Below are 19,110 nucleotides of genomic sequence, written 5' to 3'. Positions count from 1 at the left end.
TATCTACACAGCTGCTTATGAAATGTGTACTTATTACAGGCAGAGGTAAATCAAGAGTAGTATACTAGATATTAATGAATTTCCAGAAAAAAATGCTCTATAGAACCTTTTCGATATTAAAGTGTCTTTGCTCTTCCTCGAGTTTTTGAAATTTTTCAAACTTCTCAATATTCATTCGGGCAAGATCTTCTTTCATTTGTTTACATTTTTCTTGAAACCTGCATGTAACCCGCATCAGATTGAAATCAGTTTGGCGTGGGATCAGGTTTTTAAGTCTCTAAATGAAGAAAGCATTTCAAAGGTTTCTGTTACTAGAGAATAAAAGGTGTACTGGCATTGCAATCACACATAAGTTTTTGTGTTAAAAATAAATTTTATACACACCATTATGTTGATAGTTAAAATAAATTAAAACTATGTTATTTGTAACATGCATTAATCACTAAGATCTTTAATTGTGTATGGTCAACAAAAACAATATTCATATCTCTTCTTATAAAATAGTGTCATATATATTTACATTTTTGCCTGCTCTTGATTTTTATCTTGTTTCCTTGATCAAAAGACCTCTTTACTTTTGACCCTCATACAACATAGTTTTTTTCCCCGGAATTTTTCCCTAGACTAACAATTGTGTCAGTTTCTGTGAAATGTATTCCACACTTCCTTTGAGCTTCTATTCCCCAAGCTATTGCCTTTATTTTATTTCCTTTACCTCCATGTTTCTTGAGAAGATAGTCTGTCCCCTCTTCTCCCCCATTTTTAGACTATGATATATACCACTCTACAGAAATATTTTTCCCTTTGTAGCATGCAAAGATGAAGTGGGTTGGGGCTTTCCCAATGTTATTCACTTGCAAGTGCTTGGCATGAAATGGGGACTCAATAAATATCTACACAATGGATGCCTGACTCTGGAAGTTCTTTACTGTTGGTTGTATATTGTCTTCTTTAAGCTACACAAAAGTCCAGTGTCATGGCAGGCAGAAATAATCATTCTTGCTTATACAGCTGGGGAAACAGCATTAAAAGTTTCTCAGTGAATGAATTGAGTTTACCAAGCTTATTCTTGAAGAAGAATCCAGCATTGAGTTACTTAGCTTTACGCCTAACCTAGTACCTAGCCTGCCCATGGAGTCTCAGTTTACTTTACGACCAGCTTAATAGAGCAATTTGAAAATGGAGGTAGCTCTCTCATCTGTTATGCCATTGTTACTTTGTAAATTAAAATGTAAAGTGTTCCTGTTTCCATTTAAGGCTTTGTGTGAGTGCAGCACTGACTACTAATCCAGAAGCCTGGAAACATTGACCTTCCACTTCACTCATCTCAAAATAAAAAAAAAAAAAGAAAAAGAAAGAAAGAAAGGAAGGAAGGAAGGAAGGAAGGAAGGAAGGAAGGAAGGAAGAAAGAAAGAAAGAAAGAAAGAAAGAAAGAAAGAAAGAAAGAAAGAAAGAAAGAAAGAAAGAGAGAGAAAAGAAAAAGGCACTGGAGAGATTGCCAACTAAAAAGTGCTAAAATTTCATCAAAATACATTTTCTGCAAATTTAAAATGCTCCAGTATTTACCAGGCATTTTCCTTGAATTTGAAGTACTCAGACTTTAAGATCATATGACTAACCAATAAGGACTAGTTAGCCAGCAGTGTAGGGTAGGCACCAAGAGGTTAACACATGTGCACTAGTAGTCACAAAGAAAGAATCCATTTGAGCTGGGTCAACAGCAGGGATGGGAAAGGAATGTTGGGACGGAGGAGAGATAAGATTGGGGTGTTTGGGTGGAAGAAAGGGCAGGAATAGTCTAGACATGTTCAAGGATACTTTCAATGAACATAAATGAAATAGACTTTGTGCTGAGTAATACAGAGAGGCAGTGTTGAGATTGTTTAGTCAATGCAAAGTTCATTTTCAGATGGTGATACAATATATACAAAATGGAAGTCTGTGTCGAAGAACCTCATTATGTATCAGAAAGCCTGATGCACAGGAGACATGCTAGCAGGTTCCTGCAGTGGCCCCTAAAGAAATCTGAGCCGACGTAATAGCAGGAGACAGGCAGGGGAAGGAGGACATAGAAAGTACTGGTTGGTTTATGTGCAGACTCAGCGGGTTATATTTGGATGCATATATATAATATATATAAAATATATAATATTTGGATGCATATATATATGTAATAACAATAGGTGAAAAATAAGGAAGGCATGAATTTAGAAGGGAGCAAGGAGGGGTATATTGGACAGTTTAGAGGGAGGAAAGGGAAAGGAGAAATGATGTAATCATATTACAGTCTCATAAGAGAGAAAACATACTGGGAAGTAGGAAGAGACTTGGATACTAAGTATCTGTAGTGTGGAGAGGAAACAGGAAGACAGAAGGGGTAGATAAACAAATGGAAAATATTAGCATAAAGTAACACCTGGAATGGCCAATGATACAAGTAGCTTCAATGGAGTTTCCCCAAGACTACAATCTCACAGCCAATTGGCTACACCACCTTTTTCCAGAATAATAATGACATCCAATACCTATTAGGTCTCTTTATGTACCCACCTCTCGAAAAGCCTCACTTCTGAGTTCCTGAAGCCTTATGTTTGTCTGGGGTTGCATGGTTTGTATTTCTAATCCAGTCAGCCCGGTTTTCTTCTTTTTTTGAAGAGCAATGTACAACTGATAGAGAAGTTTTGTTGCTGCCCCTGGCTTCTCTGTGATGATGCTTTGGGCCACATTCTGATCAAACTGCACACCCAGCAGGTGAAGTGTTGGCTCCAAGCGGGAGAAATTATTAAGTTTGGCAGTTGAACCCCTAAATGCGACAATATGTTCATAATATACATTAACATAGAATTAAAAACAAACACAAAATGTCAGAAGTACTGTTAGGACACAACACTGTGAAATATCCCACAACCCTTAAATGATTCCTTTTTCTTAAATGATTCAGTTTTGAAAATGCATGAAGACATTTTCCCATTGGCTATGTTTACCTGAACTTTATTATTTTGTAGAATCTAAAATTCATTAATTTTATATATTTTATGTTGCAAACTGACAATAAGATTTTACATAGGAAGTAAGTACAAAAACAGACAAATGCATTTCTCTAAGTGGATAAAAAGACTACAGTTTTGAAAATTACATTTTATTCTAAAGGCAAAATTACAATACAAATGCCCATTGCATTGAGTTATCATTTATTATTGCTAAAATCTTAAATTAGTCCTAAATTTTATATTGACAAGCCTAACAATGATCCTCTCAGACACTGTCTATAATTTTTAATTAAATGATATTATCTATGGATTCCATTATGTTACCCTTCTCTATGTGGTTTATAGTAATTCTTTGAGGTGCAAAAGACTCTATAATTTGACATTTTATTTATTATTAATGATTGAATTTCAACATAGCCTCAAACTTTATGAAACTAATGAATTAATTTTACTCTCTCAATTAGCATTTCATTAAATAACAATAGGTAATGAGGGTATACCTATTTATTTTATTTATTTCTTTTTTTTGTTTTCCGAGACAAGGTTTCTCTGTGTAGTTTTGCACCTTTCCTGGGACTCACTTTGTAGACCAGGCTGGCCTTGAACTCACAGAGATCCGCCTGCCTCTGCCACCCGAGTGCTGAGATTAAAGGCGTGCGCCACCACTGCCTGACTATTTATTAACTTTAATTAATTACAAAGGTTTATTGACATATGGGGCTAGAGAGATATCTCACAATCACTTGCTGTACTTCCAGAGGACATGGGTCTGTCTCCCAGAACATGCATGTCAGCTCACAGCTATCTCTAACTCCAATTTCAGGGGATCCAGTGCCATCTTCTGACCTACATAGACATTAGTCATTCATTTGGTGCACACACAAAAAATAATTAAATTAAAAAATTATCAAAGTATTAAAATGAATAAGATGTAGTTGTCACTTTTTAGGTGCTCATAGTTAATGAGAAATATATTTAAATCAAAAGCAATACAATTGATATGTTGCTTCAGAAGTCTGAAATGGTCTGTGGTTGTTCATGCTTAATGAATCTGACGACAGGAGGGACAGATATTCAATGCATTATAACTGATGTGACTCTATTATCAACCCAGATACACTTATCAGTTTGAGCGTTTGACCTGTTTTCTTCTTATCTTATACAAAAAAGCGTATAGAGTATACTTGAATGCAATTCAAAGTTCATTACTAAAAGTTGTTACTCAGAATCCAGAGCTGCCATATATTTGAGTGATTGTGCAAAAGGTGTGCAGAGTCTCGTGTACCTTACCTACCATACATATTCAGAAAAACGGAGACAGTTATCTCTCCAACTTAGGTCTGTGTTGTATGTTGGACTGCAATATTTAGAGACATTGTAATACAGAAGGGAGAATACAAAAGCAATCACTAATCTTTTCCATTTTTTTCAAAGCTTATCCCTACTGCCAAAAGAACTGACCCCCTGCCTCTCACTTGGTTTACATAGCTTCCTGAACATAGTGTTTACCTGTTAACATTATATAAGTTTGGCTTACTGTTTGTTTTTAAGATGGCGTTAATGAACTAGTGCAACTACCTGGTATATAACAACAATCCTCCCTGGAAGACTTAATGAATATTCTAAATTCCCAGTAAGTCAAATTTTGAGGAACACAACTTGAAGGACCCCAGGAAAACTGTGATTGTTAAGGCATCTGCACAGCCAGCAGAGTAGAATAACCAGCTCTTGTTTTTGCATACAGCAAAACAGCTGGGACATCTTTGCTCTGGAGACAGAGCATATGATGCAAATGATGACCTCTGCGGGAATAAGGAACGTGCACTGGGAAAAGTTTCCTTGCCCTCTGCTTCCACTCTTTGCTTGCTAAGGGACTTAAGTCTCTTCTGCTGCATGCCACCAAGCAACATAACACACTTCCTCTCAACATGAGAACAGCTACCCTCTGAAAGGTATTTCCTTACTTCTTATTTGTTTTCCTTTTAACTGATCTGCCTTGGCAAAACTAACATGGCTTTAAAGCAAAGAATCCTCTCAGAGTTGGGCAAGTTGTTCTTAAAAGTGAGTCATTCCTAAGACATGTAACTTCATGTTTTTAGCGGTATACAATTTATAATTTTCATTTCCGACCACAATAAAGATATTAGACAAACTGCATACCTCGTGATCATATACCTTGTCTTAGGATTTCTACTACTCTGAAAAAAAAAACCCACCATGACCAAAAGTAACTTGGGGATGAAAGGGTTTATTTTCATCTTATACACCCAAATAATCGTCCTTCACTAAAGGAAGTCAAGAGAGGAACTTGGAGGCAGGAAGTGATGCAGCAGCCATGGCAGGGTGCTGCTTACTGGCTTGCTCTCCATGGCTTGTTAGTTTGGAGCTGCCACACCTCAGTATCCACACAGCATTGCTTCCAAGGACCCCCATGAATGTCAAAATCTACTAATAAAATAGCAATAGTATTTTCATATAAATTAAGTTCATACTCTCCTATAGTTTAATTCTTCTCTTGATTACAGAGGAATTTCCCTGGATATTTTCAGCCTTTGCTTGAAACCATGGGCAAAGAATGTAGCTGTGGAAGACGCACTATGTACCTAAAATATTGCATGAGAAATGAGATTGGGATGGTCCTTTAAAATATCTATGGCCATTTAGGTATAGATTGTGATGCTGATTTTTTTCATTATGGAGATAATATTGTAAATTTACCAAGGGTGGGGATAATGCTTGAGTGCAACTTTAAGGATATTTCAATATATTTGAAGAGTGTTCTAGTTTACTTTGGTTGATGTAATAGACATTATGACCAAAAACAAACTAGGGGGGGAATTTTATTTGCCTTACACTTTCTAAATCACAGGACATTATTGAGGAAGTCACAGTAGGGGAATGAAGACAGGAACTGAGGAGTGCTGCTCACTGCTTTGCTCTCTATGGAATGCTCAGCTTGCTTTCTTATCCTAGCTAGGTGCCTAAGGGTGGAACTACTCATAGTGGGCTTGGTCCTCCTGCATCATAATTAATAAAGAAAATGTCCCACTGACATGTTCACAGGCCAATCTGATAGAGGCAATTCTTCAGGTGCTGGCTTCCCAGGCAATTCCAGTGTTTGTCAAGTTGACAAAACCTAACCAGCACAAGCAGCTAACATTCGTTAGGTCATTTTCCAATAATTTTGGACACCTATCTTTAGCAGTTACTCCAATAAGAACTGACACAAACAAATAATCATAACTTAATATGATAAGGAAAAGTATCACCTAAGTGTCATTAGAACAGAGAGAAGACAAAGAGCAAAATCTGCTGGCAAAATTAAGAAGTTTAAAGAAGGGTGGACTTTTAGTTGGACCCTAAAAATGAATTAGAGTTTTTCATGGAAAAAGTGAAAGAATAGTAATATGCCAAGATACATGCCTGGGTTAGAATTAGAATGGCCCCCATAGGCTCATATATTTGAATGTTTGGTCCCCAGATGGCAGAACTGTTTGGGATGGTATGGTGGTTTGAACAAAAATTACCCTCAAAGGTAGTGGCACTATTGGGAGGTATGGCTTTGTTGGAGTATGTGTTGCCTCATTGGAGGTAGCCTGTCACTATGGAGGCAGGCTTTGAGGTCTCATATATGCTCAAGCTTTGCTCACTGTGATACTCAGACCATTTCCTGTTGCCTACAAGGTTTAGGACTCTCAGTGACTTCTCTAGTATCATGTCTGCCTGCACACCACCATGTTTTACCATGATGATGATGGACTGAACCTCTGAACTTTAAGCCACCTCACTTAAATATTTTCCTTTATAAGAGTTGCTGTGGTTATGGTGTCTCTTCACAGCAATAGAAACCTAACTAAGACAGATGGATTATGAGGTGTGGACTTATTGGAGATGGCATGTCACTGAGGCTGGGCTTTGAGGCTTTACCAACCCACACCATTATTATTTAGCTTAACTTCCCATCCCTCCTTCTCTTTCTTTTCTCTGTGCATCATGCTTGTGGATAGAGATGTAAGGTCTCAGCTACTGCTCCAGCACCATGCCAGCCTGCCTGCTGCCACGCTCTCTGTCGTGCCATAATAATCACGGACTCTAACCCTCTGCAACTGTGAACCCCAGCAAATTTCTTTCTAAGTTACTTTGAACATGGTGTTTCTTTATAGCAATAGAAAAGTAACAAAGACAATGCATGATGAAACAAAAATACATGGTGTGTGTGCAGACCAGACAAATTTCAGGTAGGGTTCTATTAGTGGGCAAGATGTTCGAAATGTGTACCCTCTTAGAATTTACCTAGAGACTCAGACATTTGTCAATTCCAAATAATAATAATAACTGAAATTTCTCTTAACTTGAAGTTGGGCCTATTAGGTCATTAAGATGTAGAGAAAAATAATGGGGTATCCTTAACGTGAAGGGATTTGAATATGTGATGTTTGAATCACAAAGAAACTGGAACCAAGAAAAATGGTACAAAAACATGTAACTGTGTGATACGAGTTTCTAAAGTACATAAAGTGATAAACAGAAGTATTGGAAGTCTGGCTGCACGCAGGTAACTATAGAACAGCCTGTGTGCATGAGACCATCTGACGGCACAGAAGATGAAAGGAGAGTATGAGCACACCTGGGAGGCTGGGCTAGAGGTAAAGGTGGTAACAAAAGGGACACAGGACTAGGAGGTCAGGCAGAGGAAGCAGCTGAGGACAACGGTGAAAAACTTGCCCAGGATGCCATGAGGGAGAGGAATGCGGGCACAGTGTGTTTTTATTGTTGTTGTTTTTTGTTTTGCTTTATTGACTGAAATATCCCTATGTTCTAGAAGCTTAAGAAATGAGCTGGGAAGGATCACCGAGAGAGAGAGAGAGAGAGAGGAGAGAGAGAGAGAGAGAGAGAGAGAGAGAGAGAGAGAGAGAGAGAGAGAGAGAGAGAGAAGAGAGAGAGAGAGAGAGAGAAAGATGGGAGGGGGCACAAAAATATGCTCAATGGTATGAAAATGTTTACAATCTATGGCTTCTGCTGTGTCATATGATTCCTTCCTGTACAACTGCTAGATTTATGAAGAAATGAGTCACCTATGAAGAGAATGTATCAGATATCTTTTGGCACAGTTTTATCATGGGAATGTGTGAGTGGGAAGTGTCGGTGAAAAGTGATTTGTGTTAGGTTACTGAGAATGGGAGGGGAGAAGAGAAGTGCTTGCATTCAAGCATGAGAATCTGGCTGGGTTCCTCTGTCAGAATTCATGTGAAAATACTGATGAGGCAGGCGCCCAACACTTGTAATTCCAGTGCTGGGGAGACAGAAGCAGGAGGAACCCTGGGGCTCAATAGCTAAGCATTCCTGCTCTGGAGCCAGTGAGCATTTCAAAAAGCAAGGTGGACTGTTCCTGAGGAACGGAAGGAGAACTAAGATGGTCCTTGGGCATACCATATACATGTGTATGAGTGCGCGCACGCACACACACACACACACACACCACCACCACCACCACCACCACCACCACCACCACCAGCAGCAGCAGCAGCAGCAGAATGAATAACTCAATAATTTACCTGCTTTAAGACCAAAAGACCTCAGACAAAAATTTTACAAATCACCCTTTCAGAACTGTGAAAATCAGAGATCAGACAAGGACTTGCAACAATTCAAAGAAGTTATTTAAGAACACGCCCACAAGACACACCCACTGGGGCAATAGTGACAACAATACTATAGGGGAAGAAGTCACTGTTTTGTTTTTTTTTTAAAATTGGTTTTAAGGACTACTTCATGGGATTTCATGCAAACTGGCACTGTTAATGAGGGCAAGAACCTGGGGTGAGTTAGGTCATGAGCCCAGGGGGAAACGTACTACTATTCTTCTGTTAAATGAGCACAGCAACAAAATTACTCCTGATGACATTGCTGTGCCCATAGACTGATGGATCATTTAAGCCTCATCAGAGAAGCTCTTTTTCTTGCAGAAGATGGCAATTCCTACAAAGACTTACAAATGGACAATGCAAAGAAAGTGAGAGATTTTGAAGTACTCAGCCCCCAATTAATTGTCTTTATCACACCTCTTCCTCAGTGCTCATTGATCCACGCTGAGCATGATGCAGAAGGAGTGGAAGACACAGAGGTTGTGGACAACATCAAGGAAACCCTGTTTCCAGGACACATTGCTGCAGGTTTACATATGAACTCACCGAGTCTGTGACAAAAGACCTTCACAAGGTCAATCAAGTCAAAAGCCCGGCATGGAGAAAAGGAAGCAGGCACAGTGCCCCACTTTAACAAGAAGCTACGGACAGCTGCTAAGAGAGCGAAAATCCGTTTGCTTCAATTGGGGGACACTGGTCCATCAACATACTCCAGGGCAGCTCACGCTCTGAAGCAGTTGACTAACACAAAATGAATACTATATTTTCTGGTATGTGTTCTTTCTGTTATTGTTTTTAAGAGAGAAGGAATTTGAAGTTGGGTTGGTGTGGCAGCATCTGGAAGAAGATGGATGGGAAAGAATACAATCAAAATACATTGTATAAGGTTTTCTAAAATTAAAAATAAATGAACATGGTACTTGATCTCTATAATAGTTTTTTTTTGTCATTTCATTATCCCCCTTTTCCTTTTAATTCCAAGGCAGTCTCCAAATACAGCAGCAGTAGTTATAAAATCCAGCAATCAGCAGAGAAGGCAAACAGATCTGAAAGCTCCTCAACAAAGATCCTATGTTTCAAGCACTGCCACTATCTGACCTGCCTGACAGTGCTGTAGAAAAATCCTTTTTTTTTTTTTGTGGATTTGTCATTATTTGATCTGTCATAAAGATTACTTATTGGGTAAAGTCATATTCCAAGGGTATTAGTAGAGAGTAATTAGTGGCACATATGCAAGATTCTAGCTGCCTGGCATGGTGCTATCAGCTGCGCTAAACAAGGGCTTTCTCAAAACTAGAGAGATTTAAGAATGAGCTGTGCTGAGTCAGAAGTTCTTGTAGTTCCCAAGCAATGATCTACAAGGCAACATACATGTGTGCAAGAGCATGGGCTCCTGGAGAAGACTTGAGGTATTCAAAACATCTCATGTCTCTGACCTGGTTAAGGTGTTAATACGGGAAGTGATGACCAAGGCAGAAACGGATATTTCCAAAGCAAAACATGATTCAACACTTTCACAATCACTCAGCAAAGGCAGACTAACTGTTCAAAATGTGCACTGGCTGATCACTAAGTTATCAGGTAGAGGATGTAGGTACTGAATACAGTGAGGAATAGGGGCTTTACAGAATGTGTCCCCCAAAGTCATTAAGGAAACAAAAAGTCGCTAAAATTGCATCCACAGCAGACAGCAACAACAGCCAAAACTGCAGAAATCTGGTATTTTGAATGAGATGTTCCTCTACAAGTTTTGGGCATTTGAATACTTAGTCCCTAGTTGGTGACTGTTTACAGAGGAATGGGAGGTGTGACCACTGGGATCCAGCTTTGAGGTTTCAAAAGACTTACTCAATTTTGAGTTAAGTCTACCAGCTCGTTGCTTGTGGATGAAGATGTGAGTGCTGAGCTGTTACCCCAGCATCATGCTTGACCGCCTACCTGCTGCCATGCTCCCCACTGTAGTAGTGATGGACTCTTATCCTTCCAGAACTAGAAGTCTAAAATAAACTATTCCTTTTAAAAGTTGCTTTGGGCCTGGTGCCTTTTCACAGCAATAGATAAGTAACTAAGACAGTATACTATATTATTTTCTATGCTCAGTGCTCAATAATTATCACACATGCAGATAAACAAAAAAGTATAGATCACATGTAAGAAAAAGACCCAGTAGAAGCTCTCTGACAAAGCCTACAAAAATAATTTAGAAGGGATATTAAAATATTTTCAAAAGCTAAAAGAAATTTTTTAATTAGAAGAAAGAATGAGGAAAAACTCTCAACAATAAAGAAATAAGAATTACAAAAATAAGAACCAAATACAATTTTAGAGTTTAGAATTACTACCGAAAGTTGGTCCAACTAGTGTGGTTAGCAGTGACCAAGACTCAGGAATGAAACACTTATCGCAAGAGTTCAACCACAGGTATAAATGGCCAGAAGAAAGAATAAAAAAAAAAAAACCCAAAGGTATATCAGCTGAAATTATTCAGGCACAGAACAGTAAGAAGAAAAACAAAAACAAGAAGAAATGAGCGCAATTTCAAAACGCCAAAACCACAATCCAACAAAATGGAAAAAAAAATACCTCAAGGACATCATAACAAAGTTACAATTTAAGTTATGCAATGGAAAAAATATTTGCAAATCATTTATTGACAACAAACTTACCTTGGAATATGAAAATAACATAAAACAACAAGAATGCAATCTGATTTAAAAACAAGTAGACTATCAAAATAGACATTACATCAATGAAGATGAATAAATGAATAATAAGATGTAAAGATATTTAACATCGTTAGAGATCAGGAAAACGTGATTTAAAATCATAATGCACTACACGTTCAGCCTATTAGGATGGCTATGAAGAGAGGAGAGATGGGGAGGAAGTGCAAACAGTAGCAGAGGGGAAACTGTAATCAGAATATATTGTATGGAAAAAGTCAATTTTCAACAAAAACAATATGGAGAAAGGCAATCACAACTGTTGATGAGAATGTAGTGAAACTGAAACCCTTGCAGGCTGCTACTGTAGATTTAAACAGTGTGGCTGCTTTATCAAACAGCTTATATGTGCTTTTATGATGTATACATGATGTATATATGATTATATACTTATATATGTATCACAGCAATGACACCCCTAGTCATATAGTCAAGAGGAATAAATACTCAAAGGGAATAAGAATATAACCATGCACAATACAACATTCATTATAAATAATAACTCCAGTGAAAAAAGCTCAAATTATCTATCTACAGATAAACAAAATGTGGCATGTTATACCCATGGAATTGAAAATTTCCCACAAGTAAGTAGTAATGAAAATGAGGCACACAGATGAGCCTTGAGACTTGATCTTAAGTAGGAAAAGCCAAACAAAATGTGTCCTTTTTCTGACATATTTCTTTACTCCATTGGTAAGCACCATGGGTAGCTGGAAAATCCAGAGACTGGAAGCTTACAGGCACCAGGGCCTCAGTATCACAAATATGTAACTATACTAAAACCAATCACACTGAGCCATAAACTTTCAAGTGACAAATTACAGCCTAAAATTATATTTCAATATGACTGTTAAGACAAATTGTGTGCTTTTATTAACAGTTAAGTCTTATTGTATATTTTTAAAGCACAATAATACTGATTGATCATCAAGGAAACTACATTGCATTCTGTTTCTATCCTTTAATGAAGGAAGAATCAGGTCTGGAGAGATGACTTGGGAGTTAATAACGCTGGCTATTCTACCATAGGACCTGGGTTTGATTCCCAGCACCCACATGGCAGCTCACAACTATCTGTAACTCCAGTCTCATGGGATTTGACAACTTCTTCTGGTCTCTGTGGACACTGCATGCATATGGTGCACAGACATACAGGCAAGCACTTGTACACATAAAATGAAAATAAATAAAAATCTCAAAACAAGAAAGAACACTGCAATAACAAAAGAAAGGAGAAATCTGGGCTAGGACTACAGAGGTATAGAAGGAATAAAATTGTGACTTTCCTACAGAAGCAGTCTTGTTGCAAACACATTCATTCCTCTCCTTTGTATTCTGGAGACAACAAAGGTCTAAATGCCAAAAAATATTGACTTTTTTTTTGACGAATAGAATAACTTTACTAACCTGCTCTCTGAAAATTCTGAAAAATCACTCTGAAGTTCAAACTTGTACAGAACTTCTCCAATTAGATAGCCATTTGAAAATGCCTTTGCAAATGACTTGGGACCTGAATTTTAAAACATTGAAATAAAATAGTAAATTATAGTGTGATGTATGTAATCAAACCAGCATAACTGAGCACGCACACACCATGTCCTGAATATATTTATAGAAACATCTTTTAATAACCAATGTAAAAGGTTTAACAGTAGACATTATTGTTATCCCCAAAGATAAACCAGTAGTTGATGGTAAACAAAATTTTAAAAGAAGTAGAATTTTTTCTAATTAACATTAAACAAAACACAATACAATTAATAAATAACCTTAATCTAAAACAACTGTCAAGTTATTTTACGAAACTGTGCTCTAAATACGTAGGCAATGTCTCCAACCTACAGCGATAGTACATTCTGTCTAATTGAGATGCAATCTAATTTTTTTAATATAGATTTAATTTAACCTGTAAAGTAGAGGGAAATGTACTAGAATCATCCATAGTCTTAAAAATAATCCTTTATGGACACAATAGGAATCTTGTTTCACGGTTCAGACAGGTCAACACCATCCAGTTGAAGTGCAATGGAATGAGGGCAGTTCCTCAGGACAGAGTTCTCAAAGGAAAAAAAGATGGCTAAGAATAAATATTTTTAAATGTATTCAACACCCTTAATAATTAGTGCAATGCAAATAAAACCACTTTGAGATTTCATCTTTCTGCAGTCAGAATGGTTAAGGTCAACAAAATGACTTGCAACAAATGCTGATGAGGACATGGGGAAGGGTGAACCTTTAGCTATTGTTGGAGAGACTGCAGGCTGGCACAGCCGCTGGGTAAAACAGTGCAGAGAAGTCTCAAAAACCCAAGACTGTATCTTCCATAAGACCTGACTATACCATTCCCTGGTATATTCCTGAAGGATTCCACATCCTGTTCTAGTTACTTTCTCATCAATCTATTCACAATAGTCTAGGAAATGGAAACCACCTAAATGTCCTTCAAATGATGAATAGAGGATGAAAATAGGGTCCATTTAGACAATATTCTCTTCAGCAGTAGAGAAACATGAAATTATGGGATTTGCAGGTAAATGGATGAAACTGGAAACTATTACACAGAGGCAAGACAGATATAGAAAAACAAAGATCACATGTCCTTAATTATTCTTTCTTTAAAAATGTCCTTAAGTATAGATGCAAAGAGGTTGGTAGTAGGGGAATGAGCCACACTCCTCTCAAAGGCCTCACTTAGGGAACTCTATGCCAACCATAAGTATTTTCATATCTGACCCCAGCACACAATTTTATATAAAATTCCTTGATATTTGTTCTCATAGTACTTAATCTGAATGATATTCCAATTTTATGGTGATTCAACATCATAATACCTTTTCTTTATGGACATTTCCTCTAAAGTGGCAGGTCTGGTACTGATTAGTGGCCTTAAGTAAGCTTGCTCTCAAGAGACCAGTTTGATTGTTGTTTTAAAGATATTCATCACAGAACACATTTGAAGTTTATAGATTTAGGCTCCCAATCAGTCCCATTTGCCCTTGAAAAATTTTCCATAAAAAGTGCACACTTCTGGGATGACAATTCACAATTCATACTACATACTACCTCTATGAAATAAGCTTGTCCTTCATAACCAAGGGACCCACTGTCCTTAACATGGCAATACTTGTGATGCCATCGAAGAACCTTGTGATGACTGGCATGATCTTTCATTGAATGAAAGTTCCATCTGATATGATTCTTTGATTATCTAAAGCTGATAAAATCCCGTTTTACTTCCTCATTAGAACAGACTGTGCTAACATTTCCTCCTATACTGCTGTTACTTTCTATGCCCTTGAAGATCTCCTGATGCACCAGAGCCGTTCCCTGGTTCAGCTGCCACCCTCTCCTCCATGGCCATTCTATCTCTATTGCTAATTGCATCTTTCTTTTCAGTTTCCTTGCTAGCCTCTTCTGTAATCCATCCCTAGTCTCGGAAGCCATTTGACCTAGAGCCATTGTCAGATTGTAGCTATATCTTTTTTCCAAGTCCTAGCTCTTTGGAGTTTTGGTTCAATTTTTAAGCACACTGCTTTCTGTTCAGAAGCTATTACTCTGTCTCCTCCCTTGACTGCTGTTCCCTGTACTTATTTAAGCTTTGTGCTTATTTAAGCCAATCCAATGCCTGGAATTCAGCCCACAAATAAGTAGGATATAGATTAATAGTATTCTGTCACCCTTGATACAGCAGATAAATGGGCAGTAGCAAAGTATTTGCTACAAACATGATTTGCTTAAAAATGCAATCCACTTCCTTTGAAATGACCTAGAATATTAATTATGCAACTCCAATATAGATAAAATAGAGGTGTTTATGGCATAAAGTCAAAGAAGGAGTAATCAGTTATTTATCTTGCTGTCAGAATAATTCATAATAAAAATAATATAAAACGTTGGTCAGCGGGTTCTCATGCATAAAGGACCAGATTTATGGTGTCAGCATGAAGATCACACTGAAAAAATATATTAAATGGTAAGATCAACAAAGAAGTTAGTACAAAATGGAAAAAAAACAGGAAAGAATACATGCAAACAAGCAAAGAAAGGAACAGGGAAGAAAAGCATGGGCATTAGGGATATGTAGATTGAAAGGGAGCAATGTCTTATCAATTCATTCCACATTGTCCTCTTAATTGACATATCCCTACAAGACATAACAAGCCAAAGAGAAAGGGAACAATGTAGGTAAAGGGTAAATCAGGGAGAGGCATAGTAAGAAAAATAGGAGCCGGGCGGTGGTGGCGCACGCCTTTAATCCCAGCACTCGGGAGGCAGAGGCAGGCGGATCTCTGTGAGTTCGAGGCCAGCCTGGACTACCAAGTGAGTTCCTGGATGTGCTATTTTCCTCCCATTCAGTATCACTAAGCAATATGACTAATTCCATAGTAACCACCTCCCTGAATTAATTGTACTACCAGTTGTCATTTTCAATGTGAAGAAGTGACAAGTTGACTCCAGGACAATGGACAGTAAATAGTATAAGAAATGTATATGGGTCACTACTCATCTTTAAGACAGTTTATTTTTCATCTGGGATTGAGGTTGTTTAGCAGAAACTCAGCCTCACCTACAACCATGCAAGCCATAGGTCTGGTGCTCATCACTGAAATTGACATGTGATAAAATCTTTAATGTCATCCTCTGTGATAGATCTGTTATGCTCAAGTAGCAGGTGAGATGGCCTGTGCACTTCTCTATCAATGTGGACCAGTGCTAGTTGAAGAAAACACTTAAAGCCATCCACAGTCCAAACTGGTAGCGAAGGATCTGGAAGAAGGGACTTTGTTTTATTCCTGGTCTGTGTACATGCCACTTAACCTTACCTAATTGAACATCCATAGTTTTTTATGTGTAAAAGAGGAAGACTGTATCCTCGGCCATAAAGAATGATTTGAGAATTATATGAGCATTGCATATATAGTGCCTGGAGTCATGACTGATTCACAATGTGCTCTGCAGTGATTTTATTATCATGATTACACTCTTCTAAAAAGATGGGTCATGTTAGCTGTACAGACTCCACACTGAGTAACAGATCTTCAATGGTGATGTTGCATGAACACTTCTCCAAAGTGTATTTCAATGACCAGAAAGCAAACATTTGACACTGCCCTGAAGCCCAGATGTGAGCTCACCATAGGGTCAGTTATAATACCTTCACCATTCTGGTCAAGCATCTAGAATCAGTTGATTTGTACAGAAAAATATTGACTGTTTGCATTCAATGAGATAAGTAAACACTAAAAAAGCCCATAACACTTCCCATTAGATATTTCAACCAAATAATTAAAGAACAAATTTCAGACAATTCTGGCTTAGAGATTGTAGATAAAAGATAAAAAACCATGTCACTTTATGCTCAGTGGCATTTGCTCCCTTACGACAAGAAGGAAGATCCTGTCTACATCTCAAGTGCATGTTTTAAAATCAAGCAAATTTATTTTCCTTTGAAAGAGATAAAGGTCACTGCTGGCAGCTGGAAAATGGCCCATTTCTAAGAGCTCTTCGCATTCCTCAGAGCTGGCCAGCACTCACGGAAAGAAAGACCTTGGCCTGCTTGTGTTGAGCATAACCAATTTCACAGCATACTAACTGCAGATAAGGCTCGTTTGTGGTCCTGGTGGATCAGACAACACACCCACTGTAATTATGTCTAAACTCAGACAAAACCAAGAGACTGTCCAGGACACGAATGGGACTGAACATCCCTAAATCTGACCAGTATTAGTGATGGCCGATTTCTCACTGATCACTGCTCTACTCTGCTTGCTTCTCCCCATTGCTGGGTATGTCATCAAGCAACAAAATCAGAGAATTTCCTAGTTTTTGAGAGGGTCAGACTCAGCATAAAGCGCCACATCCAGGAACCCTCCTCAACAACACTCACTGGGGGCCCAAATACTTCCTAACACCCTCACAGAGAGCCTGCACACATTCTCGCCTTGCAAGCACTCAATAAGCCTGCTTCATCCAGCTGTAGCTGTGTCCTGTGGCTTTTGCCTGGAGTACCTTGACCAATTTCCCTTCAAATGACAAAAATGGTTGACCTTTACAATTTTCTCCATGGAAGGAAGGGTTCATCAGAATCTCAAGGTTTATATTGGAAATGAAATCTTAATTTCTATGTTATAGAATTTCAATTATGAAAATATTTGGCATCATTATTTTCATGAAACTCTGGTCTTAAAGCATTAGTTCTGGTTTACACAATGCTGGCTGTTTTTTAAACTTGGTATATTGACATTTATGATCGCTAGTGAAAGGATTCTGTGTTTTAATAATGGAAAATGCTGCTTAGTAGCTAGAAAATACAGATGTAATAATTTCTACCAGAAATGATATGGTTTTTAATGACCCTGACAATGAAATACCAGAAAATATGTGCTTTAATGACACTTTGTAAAAGAGGAAGGGATCTAGAGACAGCCAGTTTAATGTCCTACCTGGACAACTGTAAACCAAGCTCTCTTCAGATATGACTTAATTTATGCATTAATACACCAAGGAAGAACTAAACGATCTCTATGTTACTGCCGCAGAACAACACAAAATACTCACTTATTGAAAGTCTTTTCTCACATTTCTAAAAGTGAGAAAGTTCAGTATCAAAGTGTCAGAACCTGGCAAAGGCCTTTTGGCTGCATCCCAATGTGGTACAAGGTGAGCACATAAGGTGGACACTCATAGAGACCAAGTTTATCATCTCATCGGGATGCCATCCCAACAGTGTTACTGTGAGCACCATCAGGAAGGGAATTAAATTTTAGCCCAAGTTTTGGCAGGGACTGTGAACATGTGACAAGGCCTGAGATTCATTTTTTGATCTAAAATCATATTATTTTATAATATGGTAGGATCACAATTCATCATAAAATATGTATTCCGTAGGACTATTTATATAGCTCCATTTTAAAAAGTAAAACTTGAGATTAAAAAGAAACAAACCTATGAAAGTATCTAAATAAAGTATAACCAGTTGAGCATGGTGGTGCAGGTCCATAATCCCAGCACTCGGGGCTGAGACAGGTGGATTGACAGGTGTTCTAGGCTATCTAAGGCAGGGATGATAGACTATGTCTCGAAAGCCATCCAAGTGAACAATAAAGTATGCCCATAAAATTGAAGGCAATTCTCAAGCACTATTAATATTCAACATAGAAAGACTAAATTGGGCCTTTGGGAAACCCAACTGTTAATAATAAACAAGCTTAGAATAATTCATAAAACCCAAAATTGAACTATTTAACTAAAAATCATGTGAACAATATTCCTTGTGCATACTGGGTGGCAATGCAACCGTGTACTCTAATAACAGGAGAATTTACAGTGATTGAAATTTCAGGGGCTTTCAGCTGCAGAAGGAAATGAGGGAAGTTTTAAATATTGTGTCGTCCTCAAATATTGTGGGGTGGGAAGTACGAAGCAAATATAATCTAATCCCATTTTAATCAATATATTGATAAAATGTGTCCATCTGAAACATAATAAAAACTAAACATCAGCTTGGTTTGAGGATTGTCTGATACTAGATCATTCTAATTGACAACAAGCAATTTGATCTATAAATGTGTTTTCCTCTGAGTGTGCCAGGCAAACAAAGTTATGGATCATGTTAATTTTCCAATAATACTTAGTTTGATGGCCTTCTCCCCATAAGAAATTCTCACCCCATAATATAAAATCTACAATGATTAGCATCAGAGAATTCCTCAGATCTTCCTTATATTAGTAAAATTGAGCTTGCTCACT

General features: G+C 37.8%; 1 protein-coding gene across 5 annotated transcripts in view; it reads right to left on the bottom strand.

Annotated features, from left to right (window-relative positions):
- Positions 1 to 19,110, bottom strand: part of Spef2 (sperm flagellar 2) — a 167,325-nt gene that overhangs the window by 140,932 nt on the left and 7,283 nt on the right. For 3 of the 5 annotated variants that reach the window (XM_076551770.1, XM_042261438.2, XM_042261439.2), the window contains exons 2-4: positions 12,769 to 12,871; positions 2,551 to 2,803; positions 107 to 277 (exon numbers count right to left, since the gene is read on the bottom strand). In XM_076551770.1, coding sequence (XP_076407885.1) covers positions 107 to 277; positions 2,551 to 2,803; positions 12,769 to 12,871 — 527 coding nt within the window. The remainder of the gene's footprint in view (positions 1 to 106; positions 278 to 2,550; positions 2,804 to 12,768; positions 12,872 to 19,110) is intronic. The other 2 variants (XM_042261440.2, XM_076551771.1) reach the window with 2 other exon arrangements.

The sequence above is a fragment of the Peromyscus maniculatus genome, chromosome 15, assembly GCF_049852395.1.
Source record: "Peromyscus maniculatus bairdii isolate BWxNUB_F1_BW_parent chromosome 15, HU_Pman_BW_mat_3.1, whole genome shotgun sequence".
Classification (NCBI taxonomy): domain Eukaryota; kingdom Metazoa; phylum Chordata; class Mammalia; order Rodentia; family Cricetidae; genus Peromyscus; species Peromyscus maniculatus.
This window is presented reverse-complemented; position numbering and strand designations above follow the sequence as displayed.